The following is a 20788-nucleotide window of genomic DNA, read 5'->3' as shown; positions in this document are numbered from 1 at the left end:
TATTCTTATAAGAGCTTACTAGTAGTGGAGTACATGTGTGACTGATTCTGGGAAAATCAGAGACGTCTTAGATGGCAGAATGGTATGTAGCAGGGTTTATAAAACAGCCCCATGACTCAGGTCCTAACTTCCACTGTAAACACAGTTAGCATGGATACCTACGAAGGCACTGCCTGATGCAGACTCTGAAGATGTCACTAATCTGTCCCAAATACATTTAAAAACGGTATATTGAGGCTTCTCAGTTTCCTAAGTCTGTGACACAGACTGGTAAGATATGACTTAACCATATAATCAGAGGAACCATAATGCATTTAAAAATATACCAGTGAAACAGAAAACCAGAATAAAATTGGTAGTATTTATGAAGGGAAATACATGATAAAATGGCTTAGAGGAGCAAACTTGATGACTCAGGACAGCCCTTCTATTACCATCATGTTGTGTTTTAGGAAATCTTACATTTTGTTAAAAATTATCTACATTTCTTATAAGTCTAGATCTTTCCCTCTGTTCAATTTATCTAGAGTACCATCCTTCTCTGCTTCCCAGAGAGAAAATAACACCCCCTTTCATGTTCATAGGCCCTCACGTACCTCCAGTCAGGTGGTCACAGCTAGCCAGCTGTCCATTATTATTACAATTACATTTCTGACAGTAGCCTCCATATTTCTGTGGATTTCCAAAATATCCTGGAGCACATCTAGATAAAGAGATAGAAGTAATTTTTATTAAATATTTGAAGCTACTTTTGTGAAAAATACTTTCCCTTGTAAAATACAAAAAACCCTAGTTATTCTCCAGAAGAAATTTTCAAGAAGTTTTGAGTTCATGTCTTGAATTAGACAAAAAGAGTATATTTTTGGCCTAAAGTATCCTCTGCACTATGCTAAAAATATCTTTCCAAGTACTGCAGAATTTTTTTCTCAAAATAAAAGAACTCCCACAATGCTCATATAGGAATAATGCACTTAATCTGAAAAAATACAATATACACAGATACATACATACACAGAGACCCTGACAAGGCTTAATCCAGCAAACCACACCATTCTGGTCTGTGATCTCGCCAGAAAACACATATTAAGGAGGATCATACTGCAAGCACGTGTTGAGATTTCAAACAGCAATAGCACTGAATGACATTATCACCCTTCTGCTGGGTGATACCTCCTCTTGCCATCTGCCAGCAAAGTATTCTGTGTGAGTGAACTCTGAATATTTTATATATAAATATATTGTCCAGACTGGCTAGCTAATATTCCTAGAAGTCACCCTGTTGTGAGATCTGTAGGAGTGGCAATGCAGGATCAAAGGGCCATGATGAGCAGCTGAGGTACAGCTAGATCTGGAAGAGAAAAATCCGTCTAACCTGCAGCTTAGATGTCAAAGGTAACAATTTCAAAGCACAAGACAATGTCCTACTGGAGGTGCTGTCTTCAGGTGAGCTATGACTTATTAGCCTCAGGTTTCCAAACCAGACAACACCACTCCGCTGTGCTTAAATTCTCCCGGAAATTGAAACTCAGTGAAATAGCTTCCTCTGTCTGCCTGAAACTGCCATGCTGTTCCCCTTGTCCTTTGCCAAACAGCTGCAATGTTCCAGCAAAAGAGATGGCTTTGGCATTGTATTTTTGTATGCTCCACGTGTGGAACACATCAGAATGATTTGGCACGAAGGGTATGGTGTATAATGTTTATTATATGGTTGCTGTTGGATAACTAGGAACACTGAAACATCATCAGGTACCTTGCAGAAAACGGAAAAACGTTTTTAACTCGAAAAGGGACAAAACAAGTGGGAGTCATTATTACCAGAAAGGGTACAGGATTATCCTGCCAAGGCACAGGGCACTTAGGCTAAGAGGCTGACATTTCTCTTTTTGGTAAAAACTGTGTAGTCACTAAATAGTCTGTGAATAATTGTTTACATTTCTCCAGGGAGTGTTGGGTTTACTTCTAGAATTACACTATAGCACTACGCTATAGCAGCTGTTCATATAAATAGATACTCCTTAAGTGTGTGCATACTATGCATATGTGTACATCCATATATTGGCACACACCTCCTTCTATGGTGTCCCTCAAAAGCCATGGTCTTGAGAAACAAGTCACTTACCGTTCACAACGAATTCCAGTATAGCCTTCTTTGCAGAGACACTGTATTTCTTCACCGTTTGTGACACAACCAGTTGCAAATCTTTGAGAAGAAGCAAAAATATTATTGTGAACAGATCATCAAATAGGTTTTGCTCTCTAGAGGCTAAGCTCAGTTAAATGACTTTCAGATTTAAAAGTTTTTATACCACCAAATTACTTCTCAGTTAATTTGCCTCTAGATAAACTGCTGTGACTAATTCTTTGAAGTTTTATATATTTTGTCTAAATTCTTTCCTTAGACTAAAAAATAATAATTTCCTGACCCTCTGGACTGACCGACTATAATAGTTCACTATGCAAAGGAATGGCTAAAATAAACCTTAATAGTGCTATGTTGTAAAATAAAACAAATCTAGGTAGCTATTTTATCTTACTAGGCAAGAATCAATAGCCTGTGCTAGACAATATGTTCTCCTGCTTAGATAGCTTTTTTTCTTTTTTATGGATGGAAACATTAAACAATATTTTAATGTAGCTATTGTTTGGTGTTTGTTTTGTTTTGGGGGGTTTTTTTTTTGTTTTGTTTTGTTTTAACCAAGGCAGAATAGAGTTGTACACCATTTTGGGGAGCTTTAGAGTATATCTGGTTAACACAATGAACATTTTTGTCTGCTCTTTCTAGCAGACCCATCTAGATTCAAATTTCTCTGGGAGCAAAATTTTATGGCCAATGTCTGGGAAGGAGAAGGCAGGAGGTGAAGCAGGGATAGGGCATGTTTGCTATTTCCATTTTTTAATCTATGAACAGCAGGATAAAGCAAGTCTGTGCATCAAAGATGTCTGCAATAAGAATTACATATAATTTGACTAGGAGGAAAATTGTCAACTCCAACAATGCCAGGTGGGGTGCATTTCCTATGTCAGGAATGGTATTTACCACCCTAATGTGCAGCTATGAAACCGCAGTTTTATGGTCTCCCTAGATATTTCAGCATTCTTAAAGCAAAAGATGACTAAAAATATATTCAGTCAGCCTCAGGCAAGCACCTGCAGAAGAGACCAATGCTGTCAAAAACTGATCTGTCACAGAGTTCTCTGATAAATGAAAAACCTGTCCATTTTCTGATGGTGCAAATCTCCTACTTAAGGCTACTTAGTGTTCGGTAATGCACCTGGCAAATATTATGTGGTGCCTTTAGCAATTTCTAGCTTCATTTTTTTTAACAGACTTCAGGTTTCAGAACTGACCAACGATGACAATGTGGCTAAACATACCACACATTCAAAATGCAATTTACTGCCCAATTTTAAGCCTGGCAACCTCATTAGATCCAAGGAAATTAATTTTTTTTAGCTCAGTATGTTTGTACTTCAAACAGAGCTTCCACCTGAAGAGCAACCATACTTTCAGAAATCTAGATACATGCTGAAAAGCTTTAACGTTTTTATATTATTTTTGCATCTTACTAAATTTTCTGAATTCATATAAAGGGCTTGTTTCATCATTGTCACTTATCTCCTACCCAGAGTAATGGTGTTAAATGTGAGACTAAAGATAACTTACATCTTGCATTTCAGTAAACAAGAAAGATTCTGGATATGTCCAGTAAGGGAAAAGGCTTCCACGCTATATTTCTCAACATGATTTTATACATAAGCCCATTGCTACTGCCTGGGGCTCCCCCAGGTGATGAGCAGTGTGCCTTTGTGGTTCAGAAACTGAGTGAGAATGGGAATACTCAACTTATTAAAAAAGGCAGTGCTGTGAGACAGACTACCAAGTTACTGCTGGTCTAACATGCCTCAAATGGGCCTGATGCCCCACTATGCTGAGCAATATCAAAATACAGGAAAAGATCATTATCTTCCTGTGGTAGTAGGGATTGGTGTTTGGTTGCAGGTTTTGTCTTTCTTTCTTTCTTTTTTTTTTCTTTTTTCCCTCCCCTGCTTGACTTTTTATTACTTTTTACTGTACCTGTTTGTATAGGGGCAAGGACACACCCGGCAGGAGCCTTCAGTGGCATCTCCAAAATAACCATCTTCACAGCGCTCACATTTCTCCCCAGCAGTATTATACTGACAGTTCTTCAAAAGGAAGAGAGAGACAAGCAAGAGAGTTAACAGTTCTTCACCACTCAATATGGCTTTACGATTATTAAAAAAAAAAAAAAAAAAAAAGAAGTAGCTAATCTACTCAGAGGATACGTTCTTTCCCTTCCACATAATCAAACATTTATGGCCAAACTGCCTTCCCAACCAGGATAAATTGGTTCCAGTCATTCTGCAATTGTAGAAACCACAATTTGGTCATTATTGTGGAAAAGCATCAATAAACAAGCAGCATTAAACATAGTTTTAAAGAAATTCAATCAGACGCATAGTTTGTTAAGGAGCTACTAATGCACTCTCTCTGTCTTGATATTTCAATTAAAAATCAATATGTTTAAATTAAACTTTAAATTTTGCATCTTAGCATTAATTATAAGGCAGATATCATTTAAAAGCACGCAATCAATTGAACCCAAGTACATTCTTAAAAGAATCCCACTAAATTAATGTAAAATATTTCTGTTAGTAGATTCAGATAAGAATTTCATTTCATACTTTCTCCAGTGTATGTGTTATTTGTATTTATGGAGTAAATAATGAAAACAAAGGCTAGGAAGACAATTAAAACCAGTATAACCGAGCCACTTTTTCCATTGTAAAATTGTTGGGAATCATATCTTATTTAAGAAACATTCTTATTCCTGGTGCTGTCTAATTGTCACACAAATTTATATATTACAGGGAGAGAATAAAGAAGTTGCTTTTGCATTACCTAAAGCAATACTAATTTAAAGTAGAAGTTGTTCAAATACAATCTTGAGCAGCCATAAAAATTCCATGTGACCAACACTCAAGAGGTATTCACATTCCCAAGTTCTACAGCTGTTTCCTTCAGTGTGCAACAGACTGATCCAACATCCCACAGAGCTGGGGGTGTACTAATAAAATGAAAGATGATAAAAGAAAGTGGGAAATTGGCTGGAAGCAGTCACTGAGCAAGTAACACTTGCATTTCAGGGACCTTGACGGCTTAGGGCTATGGTTGAAGGCCCTACTACCATGACTTGCAGCAGAGGGGCATTTTTCCCTACAAATGAGAAACAGTTCTGTCTCTCCCATCTCCTTGTATATTCCATTCTCTACATTTCTTCACACCCAGACTCCCTCAACCACGTCAACAGCCCTTCCTTCAGCCTCTGCATGTAGTAACCTCCAATTGGTTTTCATTTTGGTTGAAGAACTAAATTTGTGGCTCACTTGTGAAAGGTTCTGGGAAAGCAAGAAAAGCTCTAGTTCACATACAGGACATTGAACTAGAGAAGTGAAAGTAACATGAAGACACTATGTTTATGAAAGGAACCATTTTAAAAGGCAGCCTCTACAAAAGCTGGTGCATATATTGCTGCAAAAGTCTTGTGGAAAACTTCAGACTGTTTCTGAATAATTACTGTCAGATTTTATAATCCTGAAAAACAAATTAAACTACAAAAAGAGTAAAAGAGATGTATTTAAAAATATTTGTGTTGGTTTCATCTTGGAGCAACCTCCCCCCCCCCCCCCCAAGTTTAGTTCCTGGCTTTTTGTTTTGCTCACTCTGTCTATAGAAACTAAAGCAACTCCATAACTGCAAAGAAAGTTTCCTTTAACTACGTGGCATATAAGGACGGGAGTTCCCAAGGCACAGTGGAACGCAGCCAGAGCAGCAGCCCCTTCGGGGCTCTTCCTTCAGCCTTCACAGAACCAGAGACACCCCTGGGGTCACAGCATCTCCAAACCATCCAGCACTGCAAACTCTGAAAGGAAAACTCTCAGCTGACTCCATACGTACCTATATGGCATCAGGAAGCCATAGCAGAGCGTGCCAGGGCCACAACAGAAACACCTATGTACATGGGCTTATGTGACATGAAACAACCTGTCAAGGGATGAGCAAGTCTCAGCACCGTGCTGCTGCTGAGGGAACGCACCTTTCAGGAGGAAAGGCAGGGACCACAAGGACACAAAGCCTGATTAATGGCAGAGGGCTGGATTTTCCCTACACATGAGAACCAGTCTTTCTGTCTTCTCCACCTCCTCCCTCACTGTTCTCCTCCTCTTCCGGCAGTATAGCACTGCACCCCTCTCCTCCCACCAGCAGTCAGTGGGATGGCTACCGACTGAGCTGGGGAGCACAGCACTGCTGCCACAGAGAAAGGAGTCAGCCTGGGCTTCGGCTCACAAAGCCCTCTCCGGAGGCTGTCATGGCAGCGATGCTGACACGCGGAGGCACTGGGCCCATGCTCAGGTGAGGAGCAGGGAGAAGGAGGCCAAGCGAGTGAGCACTGCACTTTGGACAGGGAACCCTCCTCGTCTTCTCTGCACCACAACAGGACTTTGTCCCACGGCTCCTCTACAGAGACCAACTTGCTCCATATTAGGCAGAGGCTCATGATGGAAATACAGGCCCTCTGGGCTTTCATTTTCCACCACGTTATCCTGGGTGACTTTGCTTATCCTGAATTTTGTCCCAGGGCCAAGCATTGATTTAGCTCTATCTATCTGAAAGTTAACCCAGCTGTGAGAAGGAAGGGATAAAGAGAAACCTAAATCACATACTTCATGAGGTAAAGGTGAAATTTGCAATTTTTGTCCTTTATAATTTTCATCTGGAAATGAAGTAAAATCTCCTCATCTTTACAGCTCTGCTGCAGCTCTTTCCTGTCATGGCTTGCCCTGCCTCTCCAAAGCAGTAGCCTGTAAGTCATCCCCCGGAATGTGCTGAATTGCTTTACAGTTTCCATTAAAGCGAGAGTGTTGGCTGAGACGAAGTCGGGGGGGGAGGGGGGGAATGACATAACATGCAGGAATGCACCGCAGGCAGAACGGATGCAGCGCGAACAAGGAAGAAATAACAGAGAAGACAGACCATGAAAGGTGTTGACAAGGTTCTTGTTTACACAGTAGGTGAAAAATTAGTGAAAAGTTTTTAAGCAGGAATTTTTCAGAACAAACTATTCAAACCATCAATGGGTATAAGCTGGAGAAGCACGGTCGGCCAAATGTCGCACTTCCATTGCTATGAGGGCTGATCCACTCCCATGAGGCTGCTTTGCTGGGCCAGGGAGCAAAACCTGTCCCACTATCTTCTGTAACAGTGGAAATTTTCTAATTAATCTAACTTCTATCCCCTTTATCTCGTCTTGTTTCTTCCAATATTTTTTAATCCATCTAGATGTAAATTAAGACTCATGGAGATTTACTGATGTTGATTAAAGAAGGGATTCTGCAAAGGCCATGCTATGCATGAACGTGCTATTTGCCAGCATTGGCAAACCCTAGTATATATGTGTACAACTAAGGACTGCATATGCCAGTGTAAGACCCATATTTATCAAAAATAACTGCAAACACTTACATACGTACTAATTTCATGATGTTTTATACCATGAGCTAATATAAATCATAAGGGAAAGAAGAAAACAAAAACAAGAACAGAAATTATTCTCATCACTCACAGTTATGTTTAACATACATGTAAGTGCATGCAACTTGGGCTCATTACAGTACAAGATATAGAGAATGAGACATACAAGGATTATTTTTAGTTGCTTGGACTTTAACAGTGCTATATAGTCCGTACTGCAGTAAGATAAATGTTTTTTCTCCTTTTTTTCCAATTCATTTCTTGAACGTTAGTAGTTACTTACAATGCATTTTCCAGTACCATCTTGACACCTATTTGAATTTCCATTGCAGTTGCAGGGAACACAGCGTCCAGTAAATAATCCTTTATTTTCACGGTAAAATCCAAGGCCACATTCCTTGATGGTAAGCAGAGAGAAAAAAAAAAATAGTGAGTGAGTGCAGAAAGTATGTTTTACAGGTTATGGGAAGAGTATTTTGAAATTGATTGCCATTTCCAAGGAGTAGTGGACGTGTACATTTCCTTGCAAGCTCTTCTAAGCCCATATTGTTTAAATTATAAGTATTTTAACGCAGTGAATAGAAATTAATGGAGATGATGAAGTTTCATCTCACCCCCATGCTCTACACTTTGAGGTAGTGGAGATTTCATCATTTTGACTCTAACCTCTGAGCAAACCACATTTTCTGTGGCTATGCACAAAGATGTAGAACATTACTTTTATTTTAACATGACAAAATTTTAACATGACAGAAAAAGATTTGAATATAAATTCACACTACAGTGTTCTCAAAGAAGAACATATGGAAATCTCACGTACAGCTAGTGGTTACATTAAATATTGATATCAATTTAACTATGGTGTATTCCTTGGAAATACTTCTAACAAGACACCTTTTACATTAATTCATCATGACGTCCGCAATAAGTCTACCTAGAGCTATACAAAGCCATGCTTAGACACAGCCAGGTGATACAACAAAACATAAAGCAGTCTAATTTCTAAGTACAGACTTGCCATGGAGACCTGGGAAGCATGAGAAGAATGTTCAGCTATTGAGGGCACAGGTGCAGGAGCACAGCCTGTCAGATCAAAGTTGGGTTTAAATAGGGAGCTGAACCAGAAGAACATTATGAATGAAGCAAGAGGAATGGAGTTTGTTATCCTACACCAGGAAGGTAGTAACTAATATGTTAAAATCAGGTTCTTCCTTGGAATGGGCAGGGAAAGCACAAGGGTAGGGAAAGTACGAGGAATTCCTCCTGGGCATGGAGCCTTCCCGTACACAGACCAATTAAAAAATTCATGTCCACATTCTCTGCTCAGCGTACTCCTGGAAACTAACCACTTCCAAAATGACCGGACATCAGTCTATCCCTCCTATTTCCCAGCTCCTTTTCACTAGTAACTAAGCTGGTGTGGTGCAAGGAAGATCAGAGGCTGCATAGAAGTGGGGAGAAAGCTGTGCTCCCCACGACGCCAGCATCTCCCAGGTTCCTGCCTCTGGCAACGTACTTCTGCACAGTACCTATACCTCAAGTCTACCTCACGGTCAGGGGCTGGCCCCGACAACATTCAGAATATAAGTGACAGTTGAACTTTAAAGCCATAAATCTTTTCTTACAGCAATTGCACCACCAAGACAGATGGGACAAATCTGAAGTGCAAAGGGTTTATGGGATGGTATCTCAAACCATGTTCCAGTGGTTTGAGGTTCAAGTATTTATGCAGGGGCAGGATTAACTAGTGAATTTATCAAGCACGTAACTGCCAGAGAAAAAAAATTCACTCTCCCAGAGCTGATCCCAAAAGGAATATTCAGTTATTGCTGTTTAAACAACAGTTGCTAGTGGCACCTTTGCCTTCTTTACATGTGGGATAAATAAATAAATAAATAAATTCAGAATACAAATATAATCCATAGCTTTTAATACTGATTCCAGTGTGAGCAAGGACTGAATTTAGAAAAGGCATTTAAAACTTTTCAGATACATTTTTAAAAGGGTGAATATGTTCCCTGAACAACAGGGAGCCAATACACACAACTTCTGAAGAAACCAGGGCCTGAAATACATTAAACAGCATGACTAATTAAAATATAGGCTCTAATGCATATAACTTTTATTTACTGAAAGTCTCTTTTTGAAGAGCAGAGTGAATCACTCATTTTAAAGATGCATCCAAATGCATTTGGAAAAAATCTGTACATCTTTTTGGTTTTCTATTTACGCTGTCTTTAAAACAACACATTTGGAGTAGGTGGGCACTTTGTTTTTGAAACAGCACTTGTGATCCTGAAAAACCAATTCCATGCAAAGATAAAACTGTGCACTTTCAAGTGCTCAGGAGTTCAGGCTGACTGTTTTTAAGTAAACAGCAATTTAAAAGAAACTTCTGGCACACGCTTTTGTTAGCAAAGTACTTTGAGACATAAGAGTAACCTTATTACTTTTATATTAAGTAATGTATAATTTGTTATCAAATTAGTTCATTTAAAAACAAAGAGAAAGAAGGAAGCAAGCAAGGGAAAAAACAAATTACCTGTCTCAGGTGAAAATCCCTTTGAACTTGTTGCCGCTGACTCCCCTCCTGAAGGTTAGGATACCATAGCCTCTGTTGCATATCTTGTGCTAAACAATGCCCCAAGGCTAGTAACGTGACAACCAGCCATCCTGCATTCCTTGGTCTCTTCACCTGGGCCATCCTTTTACCTTAGCTCCAGTGTGAACATATGCTGCTGTCCTTTAGGTGTTTGCCCGTTCTCTTATATTCTCCCTTCTTCTCCAGCTTCTGACTCAGATTAATGAGGCTCTGCTGCAACGGGCCCCACCTTTAAACTTTATATGTGAGTCAAGTTGTACAGCACATACTACTGTTCTTCAGGTTAACAAATAACCCCGCAGTTCCTGTAGCTCAATATATACCTAAGTCGAGGTGTGGCAGGCATCACCTCCTCCCCACCTAAGGCAGCCAGACAAAGCTAGGTGATTACAGCAGTAAATCACTGCCTGAGTAATGCTGCATAAACATTACAAACTACCCAGGTGAGCGTCTTGATCACTTCCTTTGGCTATGTATTTCCACCAGGTTATATAAAAAACCCAGCGGCTTCATTTATCAAAGCAGTATGTTGAAAGCAATGGGGTGGCAGTAGGAATTTCAGTCAGCGCTTGTCAATTTGCGTGTGGCACAGAACATCAAATGTGTGAAAAAATAAGCTTTTAGAAATATTTCCAAAATGGTATTCGACAGATGATAAATAGCTGCCCTGAGTAGTGGATGCACACATGAGACATAAGCCAGCCGTAAATGTTTTGTTCAGCCTCTCTGCAGCTGCTCCAGTCTAGGTATTATTCTTTCATTCTCATTTCAAAAATATTTGCAAGGTTAGTGCAGCAATTGCTGCTTTATGGTAACCCTCAACCACTTTCTGAGAGAATAATTCCTCATATTCTGTGCACTTTGTACTCTGCTTATCTCTCCAGTACTTTATTCTGCTGCCTTGGGTGCTTATCCATGGGAATAAATAGTCAAGCTTTAAGCTAAGCAGGGAAACAACCAAAAGAATTACAGCTACAGGAACAGCATCAGCGACAGGATATACAACTGAGGCTAGGATTCCACCACTCTTCAGGTAACGGTGTTACTTTGCAATGTTTACATTATCTTTCATAAAAATAACTCCTTTTTTTTTTTTGCAAACACGTTAACTTCATCTTTCAAACATTTTCCTATAAAAACAGTAAAGTATCCAGAATTATCTAGGTTCAGGCTACTTGCCTTGGACCCTGCTAAAATAAGGAACACCAGGAATTTTCTCCAGTGTTGGGGTCTCACAAATTTTCATCAAGTCAATTCTGACCTTCCTTGCATTAAAGTATGCATCTAATGAGATTATTCAGCCTCTCATAGGGCATCACAGAAGAAACCCGCATTATAGCGCCTCACACATGTAAAATGGCATTCACAGCTCCGCAAAAGCCATCATGAGTTGAATAATCCTACAGTGCTTCTTAGTGAAAGTACCTGAGCCATCAAAAGTGCACATGCTTACAAGAAGCACATTTAATTAATAACCAGCTTGTTCCTCTAACTAAACCAGTATGTATAGCTGTAGGCAAGACAGAAGGTAATGGTACAGTATGCAGGCAGCTGCTTCCTACCTGACATGAGTCACCAGCATACTCCGGAGGGCAGGAGCATGTCTCTACACTGTAGGCAATGCTGCCGCTTCCTGTACTGGTGGCTTCTTCCAGCCCAACCTCACCAAGGGTTAATCGCTGAGTCTCCGTGAAGTAAAGGCCTCTGATGTGTAAGCCATCCAGTCTAGACAGGATTATCATCAGTTCTTCTCTGGACACAAGGTTATTGCTGCTGGCATGCCTGAAGTTTCCCTGCATGTTAAGGGTACAAAATGAGCACAGCCCTTCAGCTTCTTAAAAAGAGTATCTGCAAAGAAGACAGGATGACAGGAAAAGGGAGGAAAAACTCTATGGAAGAGACCCCTATAGTGCCAATTGCTGTGGGGTGAAATAGAGGTCAGGAAAATAATGAACATAAACACGGAACAGGTGGAAAAAGAAATAACGAGTGTAAAAAGGAATGGACCCTTTGCTTTGCAAGGTACCTATAGCTTTGAGGTATTGAAAAATGAAGCAGTATATAGGTTCTTCAGTCAACCAAATTTCTTTGAGGTATCACCCATCAAATCATAAAAGGGTGGAGGAAAATGCTTTTATTATTAAGAGTAAGCAAAGTCCTAGAAATCCAGTCTTTGTGGGCTGCCTTCACATGCTTTCTTGCTGCTAATAGACAATGTTAAAGAAACATCTTTTTGACCTATACATGATACAGAAATAAATAACCCAGTCTGACCTTCTGAGCACAGATTTAAGGTAGGAATAATACCTGCTAAGCTCACCTGTCTGAATGTTGGACGCCCATTCAAAACTGGGTAGCTAAACACCAAGGAAAACAAGTAACAGTCCATTTCATTCCTATTAAGTACAGTCTGGAGCTGCAATGAATCATCTTCCATTGATGACTGGTTCAGTATTACTCCACTGGCCCTGCAGGGACTGCTAAGGGCTAAATTGGACAAGATGGCTAACTTAGAGGTGATAAAATTAGGTGGCATGAACCAGAACCTAGGTTCAATGTGTCAATGAAGAGAGAACAAAAATGTTGTTTGTATTTGATATAGTTTATACTCATTAACTATATCAAACATTTGGAATTTCTGCACATATTAGCTGTGTATTTTTTATGTCCACTGTGAAGCAAAGGGAAGGCCATTCCATTTTCATTTCTTACCTCAACTAGCTGCACACGGCCATAATATTGACGGTCAGGCAGTGGGTTGTTGGGATCCATATAAACAACTTTCATTTGCTGGCCCTGTGTGAGAAGGAGGATATAACATTGCCATTTCACTACTTTTTATGGTGAAGTGTTCGGTTGCCATAAAATCGGGTGAAGCACATTAATCCTGTTCTTTGGGGGATAAAAACCAAGTAATACTAGGAAAACAATGTCCTTTTATCAGCAAAGTGGTATGGCAAGCACTGCATTCCAGTGTCAGCGGGGTTTTCACTGCTTTTGCCTATTACTTTCCAAAAAAACCACCAAGAGAACTAAATTAATGCTGACCAATTTTCACAGGAACTAGTTATTATTTTCAAGTAAAAATGCTTTTGCATTTTCAAACACTCTCCCTTGTATGCTAGTGCACAAACAACTTTGGATACTACTGTAGTACTTTATGAGGCATGTTTCCCAACAAGAATCCTAGAATACTGAATTAATATTTCTGATGGTCTGAAGAAACAAAACTACCACCTTGGGAATTTCAACAAACAGTAGAAGATTACAATTTTGGCCCTAAAGTGGCTGAATTAAAAAAATGTGAAAGCAAAATGCTCTTTTATTTCAGTCCCTCAAAGCCTTATAATTATGCTTAATTTAATGCTGAAGAAAATTCTCACAGAAAATGAAATTAATTACACACGGAATCCAAGGCATATTTTGCTGAGCTGAGGTCATACTTGTTGACAAGTGTGCAAGGCATTATTATTTTTTTTCACAGGCGCATTTTACAGAGAAAATCCTGGTTTATCTTTATATTTGCTCTCAAGCCAGTTAAGCTTAATAATATGTTACTTTGGCAACAGAGATAGGTTTGTTGATGGCTTTGAGCAAAATGCAGTAAAATCACTATTATAGAAATGTAGCAAGTTGCTATAAAAGTTAAGCACATTACAGGAGCAAAATTTGCCATCATTGCCAGGTAACATAAGAAATCATGGTATTGGTATTGCTCTAAAGAAAAAATAATACTTCAAAACTTACTGTTAGCTGTATATCAGGTCTCTTATCCAGAAGAACCATGCCCTCACTAGGTAAGCCAAAAGATTTCACTTGGTAACTTAGGAAGCCACCATATGAAGAAAGCTGTAACAAAACGCACAAGACCAGAGATGCTTTACTGCACTACTGCTTGATAATAATCTTTGTATTCAAGTTTACCCCATCTTCCAGCACTGTAATATATCTATTCCTTGTTCTTTAGACAAAATTGAAAAAATGTATTGCTTGGAATAAATTAATTTCTATTTTGTTTACTTTGTGTATCTGACATCACTTTTTGAGCAATTACTGTTCTCTGGAAGGTTACCTGCATCAGGGAGTTTTTCCCATACTTGGGATCATGCCGTCTGTGTCATGGAGAAGTTACATAGTCACACGAATGTTGTTTTTCCCCTGACCCTACAGAACAGCTTTGGCTCCTCAAGAGCCGATGTCAGACTAACAACGGAAGTGGTAGTGAACCCTATGGACAGCCATAGATAAAAAGGAGCAGTCAGATAACGCATGTGTAAAGGTGGCTTTCATAGGCCAGCATTTTCTAAATTTACTACAAAATTAATCTAATCTGGAAAGCTCTGCTCCACCTTCTGGAGGACGGGACTCCTACTGCTATCAGCTGATACCAGCTCTGTTGTAAACAGACCTCTGCTGTAGGCTGAGCTGAAACCACACTTCTTTTGGCTCAACTACAGGTGACTACATGCAGTCTCAAACCCAACCAAATATACACGCTGCTGCCCAGAATAGACTTCGGCAAGTATGCTTGAATCATCTGACAAATAGCTTCCCTGGGTTCTGTATGCGTGACTCAGCTCAAAACATATTGAAAGGAAAGGGAGCTCCAGGCACAGCCTACACAGTTTTCGTTCCAAGAAGAGTCTAGAAAGAAGGTTTGTGGGTACTAGGTGAAATCAGATGTTTTGCCAAAGATAGAGTACTTTGCTTTGCACCCCTTGCTGTTTGCCCTTATAGCTTATACTTGGTTTTGACATGGGAGGAAGAACTGCTTTGTCAGGTTTTGGTGTTCTGCAGGTAAGCACCAGCCTTCAATCTACTCCTTTCCATATACTCTGATGTAAGAAAACACAGACATCTCAGTATTAAATTTTTTCCTTGGATCACAGATTCATAACTAATGCTATTATCTTCAGCCAACTGCATTTTCAAAAGCATCATTTGGAACATTGGCTATTTTTTGCCTACAAATGCAAGAAAACTCAAACTAGAGCTAATTTCCTGTTAAATGCCCATTATAGGACTGCACCATATGACAGGCTGTTATATGTTACTGCTTTTTCTTTTTTTTTTCCTTTAAATGGGAAAATATTGGTGTTATAAACTATCCTCTGTATTCTATATGTACAGGATTTATTTTCCAGTGACAGTGCTGTCGTTGTAAATAAAAGCAAGTCATGCCTAGTTAGATACTGTGGCATGGAACATAAAACTCAGAGCACTGCTCTTAATAGCTATGTTTAAAAAGGGTTATTGCCTATGTTTTGTTATGTGGACAACAAAAGTCCTTTTGGTGTGACACTGCAGTAGATAACACGTTTAAACATCAAATTTCTTTGGAAAATAATTTGTAGACATTGAAACAAGAACCTCTCTAACATCAACAAAAAGCATCCTAACTAAACATCAAGTTTAGTACCTCTGAGCATAAGAAAGCAAGATGACAAACATTCCTCTACTTTTTAAAATAAGGACTAAGAGGAACTTAAAAAATATCAAAAGTACTATCTTTAGTGCTCTGGTGTCTATCCCATTTGTTTTCACTTGTCTGACAGTAAGATTGCATCTGAAACACCTGTGTCCTACAACTGGCTGGCAACTATGGACGCTGTCAGAGTTCTAAACAGGGAGAACCTGGGGGTCTGGGCCTGCAAGCCACCGCTAGCAAAGTTCCCCTGGTCAGCGCGATCCCCAGACTGAAATGCTGATAGGTATTAATAAGAGCAAAAGACTGCTCTTACGCACGAGTAGAAAGAGCAGCAAGCAGTTCAAAGAACACGATGTTTAGAAAACCAGGTGTTGCTCTTTCCAAGCAACATATCGAAAGCAAAAGGTGGGGGTTTTGTGTGCCACTGAGCATGTTATCACCTTTTATTTGTTTGGAAATCTGCCCAGGAGATACTATAGGGAGTCTAAAGGATACTCAGGCACATTGGGAAGCTCTGCATGTTCTGCGTTTCAGAAAAGCAGCTGAAGGTATCAGCTCCCTGAACCATAGGTCCTGACCATGCTGTTCACATAAAGACCTCCCTGGCACCAAGGAAGATGATTAATAATGTGTTACTGGATATAATTTTAACATTGTACTCAGAAGTAAAATATTGTGATTCCTGACATGACAGCTGAAAGAGACAAAAATCTTGTGAGGGAAGAGAAAGAAATGTACGAAAGAAAAACAATGAGACTCTTTTATCAATGATGCTGACAAAAAATGAATAAATGTTATTAGAATAGGTGAGTTAGGTGTCATTTACCTTCTCTCCCAGGTAAGCCGGTGGTGCTTTCCAGTACAAACTATGCACTGAAGCAGGCAACTCTTGAACATCAGCCACTACACTATTACTGACTGGATTGAACGTGACTGGAATGTCAATATTTTCATCCACTGCCTCCAAGCGCCAGTTCCTCATGTCCACAAACTAATGAAAATACAAAAAGGAAATAGAAGCTTGTCTCATCCTTTATTAAACTTTACCAGCACCAAGTAATGAGGATAAATTGTTTATCCTCTATAATTCCCTTAGCAACTCCTTCAGAGCCAGCCTAAAGTCTTTGCAGGATGGATATTGCAAGGATCTCAAAAGACAGTGTAAGTGGGACAGAGGTGCCAAAGCTATTTGGAATGCAGCAATCACCTGCAAACTAAATTCTATCTTCAGCCATGTGAAGACATAACCCTTCTGGAGGTGAATATGAACTGTGTACACAAACCCAAGGATGTAATTTTAAGGTGCTTTTTAAAGTCCATTCCAAAATCAAATTGAGGACACCAACCTAAAAGACAGAGTGTGGATCTGTTGTGGTAGGTTAACTGGGAGGGAAGGGACATGGCAAGATACTTTGAAGAGGCAGGCAATGTAGCCTAATATTTTGGCTCATTAATATATGTTTTATGTTCGTGGCTGCTATTTCATGAAAGACCATACATCCTGTTATTTATCATTACGCTGGGGGAAAGAAAGGGTAATGCATATGTACCAGAATGGTTCTGTGGTAGGTTGCCCTTGGCTGGCCAGAGCAATAAAACAAAAAGATAGACATGTTTTCAAAAACAGTCTCTGGTGAGGACAAATGGCCACTAGAGGAAATCTTCCTAAAGCAAATGGAAGTTTGCTATTGACTTCACTGATGCCAGATTTCATCCTTTGCTTGTAGACAGCAAAAGTGCCACAATCTGGATTGCAACTAGTCTAAGTCCAAGCCTAAACTAAACTCCTCACCCATCACTCTAGGACTCTGCTTCTCTTTTTTCTTTCTCTTTCATTGTTTCAGGCAGTTGTTGGTTTTTTGGGGTTTTTTTTGGTCTTCAACCGTCTTACCATTCATTTATGCTACTAAAAATCTAGCTTCTCCCTCTTCTCTCACACTTGATGTCATGTCTCTTTTATAGGGAGGGAAGAAAAATAATTTTTACAATTCTTACAATCTCTGTAGAATCTGTCACACATGTCTTAGATTTCAAAATGCATCTATTATATAGACATGTAAAATGAAACACATGCTTATCAAAGCATCTTGAAGGAGATCATTGCCTTTAATTTTGAAATAGTGTCTGAAGATAAAGCAATGGAAGGCCAGCTCAACTTCAGTCCAACTAGTAATTTGTAAACAAACAGGTGAAAAGGACCATTTCTGCTGAAAGGCTGAACTAAATCTGCACTATTGCTTGCAGGATATTTCTCATCCTTAGAAACTAATAAAATACATTGTTAATTTTGGGAGAAATCTGGCATTTCCTTAATAGAATAGATGTAGGTTCATAATAGCAAAGAAAAAACCTATTGGATACACCTTGGTTCTACGACGATTTGTGCTGCGACAGCTGCTGGTTGCCCCAAAACAAAAGCAAGAGGTGCATCCCCTGGGATTAGAAGGGTCCAGATAAAAGGATCCTGGTCGGCAAGTGTCACATTCTGCACCTTCAGTATTCTCCTGTTGAGGCATAGTTGAAAGAAATCTCAGCACTTTTCTTTTGATTTTGGTGAGGCTCCCAAAATCTCCTGCACATAAAACAAATCTTCTGAAAGAATATTTATTTAAATGTACAGAAACATGAATGGAAATGTGTGATAGTCTGGATACACCATATTCCAAATGCAAATAAAAGTAACTTCTTGGAGACTATCTTACGACCTGTCTTCCTAGTTTATAAAGTGAACCACTGAGTAATAACCATTAGTCAGAGACAGCTGGCAACTTCCCTGCCAAAACCCTCCTGCTGGCTTTTCCAAACCTACAATATAAAAGGTCACTTCTGAAAGTTCACGTTTATCACATTTAATTATGCATATCAGAACAGAAGAATATTTCCTGGATATAATGATGTGGTGAAATGTCAACTGACATAATATGGCTAAAAAAAGCGTGGGACCTGGTTAACATCCAAAAGCCAAGATGCAGATGCATAAAGTGGATCTGTGCAGGGAACAGACTGCTGCAGTGAATCGATGGACATCTACTCTGCAGCTCTGTAACACCTTGCAAAGCCTAAGACCACCTGTACAACCAACATAATTACGTATTCAAAAATGCCATTTAACTGCTACCATGATAAACTCTGCACATACTGCAAGAGTAATGGTTTTGTACAGTTGCATTTAATTTATAGTGAAAACTTTATGATAAACTCACTACATTCACCCCATTAAATACAAAATAGTCACTGATGTGCAAAAAGATGCTTATGAACGCAGAAGTAATTTATCTGACCTTGCAGTGACAAATTCCTGTCTGGGGATCGCAAACATCTGGTTCTGTTCCAGCTCTGTTACAGTTACACGGCACACAGTGTGGGAAACCGTAAGTACCAGGAGCACACTGATCACACTGTCGTCCTTTTATTCCCGGTTTGCATCTTTATCAATAAACACACACAGAGGAGGGAGTCAATAGAGGAAGCACGAATGGAGCAAGGAAGGGAAGATTAAAACAAAAGGCAGGTGGATCTTTGAAGTGATTGCATGGCTATGACACAACTTTATGATTTCCATGGAGAAAGAGCAGCAGGTTAGTTTGTTCTCAGATTTGAATAGTGTGACATTTTAAATAGGCATGGAAGTGATTACGGATTAATTTGATTTTGAAGGATATAAATGCTCACAACAGAATTAGACTTCTGCAGCTATGCAGTGCTTGCAGCACAGAACTACTCTCTCTATACACCAAGGTGTGGAACATGAATGTTGAACATAGGTAAGCAGAGCTGGAAGATTTATAGCTGGAGGATGTGACTGGGCATTACTCAAGGCACTCACCTGCTAACAAAAAGGTGGAGAATCCCAGGCATATGAATAATTATGGGGACTTCAACCTGCCACAAGGCTTGGGTTAGTTTACAACTGTTCACAAAGGATAAAATCCACTTTGCTCACAGTGAAGGCCGAATACCTTGAATTTGTTTAGTTGAAGTACAGCAGGTACAAAAACCAATACCAAACTATGAACAAGGCTTGAGATAAGAGAACAGCTTTCTGTGGCAGCAGCTACCTCATCCCACCTTTACAACAAACTTGCACAGTTCTGATAAAACTAGTGAAAATGTAGATTTGATGATGCCTCTTCCTCCTGTCTATGCTGGTAAACTGTCTGTACCAGCCCAAAGCAGTTTTCAAGAGAGTAAGGATCCATTGATGAAGAATGTCTGCCACCACCACCATCCACATCTTTACATTTTAGTTGTGATAACATAATTTTTAAAAATCTTAGCAAGCTGGTGGTGGAGTCTCCTTTGGATCTCAGCACCAAATTCATATGTGCACTAACACTATGAATTTAATGGAAACGAACAGTCAAAGTATGAGGACAAAGACAGCACTTCATATCATATATGAAAGCAATTACTCAAGTCACCAAGCAATGGGTGAGGTTTCTCAGAGTATCTCTGAATACAGTACCCTACATACACAGATAACTGGCGCTGGATGGAGACTTCAAACTTCGTGTAATCCACAGAAAGAAAAATATTAATCAGAATGTAGTAGTTAGCTATATACTTTTGGACTGATTGCTGAAGTATGTGCTGAATGCCAAATTTTGCTTCCGATTTTTTTTACCAAAAAGCTATCATTTCTTTGATATTTCCAAGCAGGCTGCACATGAAAAATATCACCATTATAATCAGGCAATACAGATTTTCACTGAAATGGAAAAATGTGACTATTTCTGTAAAAATTATTCTCAGTTTTACTCAAGTAGAAATGTGCTAAGTCCTTTCTTTGAAGTACTAGATCTCATTTGACTGAATTATTTATTTGGTTTAATTTTGTATAGTATTTATTTTGATTTTATTTTGTATTGTATGGGGAAAATGAAAGTGGAGATTAATCAGACTGAGAGCTACAGAATATGCTACACTTTAAACCTGAACCCCAACTTTGAAATATAAACAGATTCCTGTTTTGCTCTTGGGATAAGACAATTGTTCACTTCATATGAAAAGGACAGACTTTGGAAAATAATTTAAATTTGGGAAATAATATAAGCATTCTCTGAAAATTAGTGTTCTCTATCATATTCACAGGCTTAATGTCAGAGCAGGAAGGACAAACTTCTCTTTGTTAGGACCCTAATGTAGCCAAACCAATCAAACTGAACTAATCCTGGCCTTACACAACCTACTGGCTATCAAGTATTTG

At 39.2% G+C, this 20788-nt stretch overlaps 1 protein-coding gene across 1 annotated transcript in view; it reads right to left on the bottom strand.

Moving 5' to 3' along the window:
* The window catches only part of LAMA3 (laminin subunit alpha 3), a 71550-nt gene that overhangs the window by 30283 nt on the left and 20479 nt on the right, over window positions 1-20788 (bottom strand). Inside the window, exons 16-25 of the mRNA XM_040588101.1 lie at window positions 18864-19008; window positions 17946-18086; window positions 16409-16573; window positions 13902-14003; window positions 12867-12950; window positions 11717-11947; window positions 7836-7949; window positions 4076-4185; window positions 2120-2200; window positions 597-703 (exon numbers count right to left, since the gene is read on the bottom strand). Of these exons, the coding sequence (XP_040444035.1) occupies window positions 597-703; window positions 2120-2200; window positions 4076-4185; window positions 7836-7949; window positions 11717-11947; window positions 12867-12950; window positions 13902-14003; window positions 16409-16573; window positions 17946-18086; window positions 18864-19008 (1280 nt within the window). The remainder of the gene's footprint in view (window positions 1-596; window positions 704-2119; window positions 2201-4075; window positions 4186-7835; window positions 7950-11716; window positions 11948-12866; window positions 12951-13901; window positions 14004-16408; window positions 16574-17945; window positions 18087-18863; window positions 19009-20788) is intronic.

Source organism: Falco naumanni, chromosome 3, assembly GCF_017639655.2.
Source record: "Falco naumanni isolate bFalNau1 chromosome 3, bFalNau1.pat, whole genome shotgun sequence".
In the NCBI taxonomy this organism is placed as follows: domain Eukaryota; kingdom Metazoa; phylum Chordata; class Aves; order Falconiformes; family Falconidae; genus Falco; species Falco naumanni.
The sequence above is the reverse complement of the archived record's forward strand: the minus strand, read 5'-3'. Positions and strand labels throughout refer to the sequence as shown.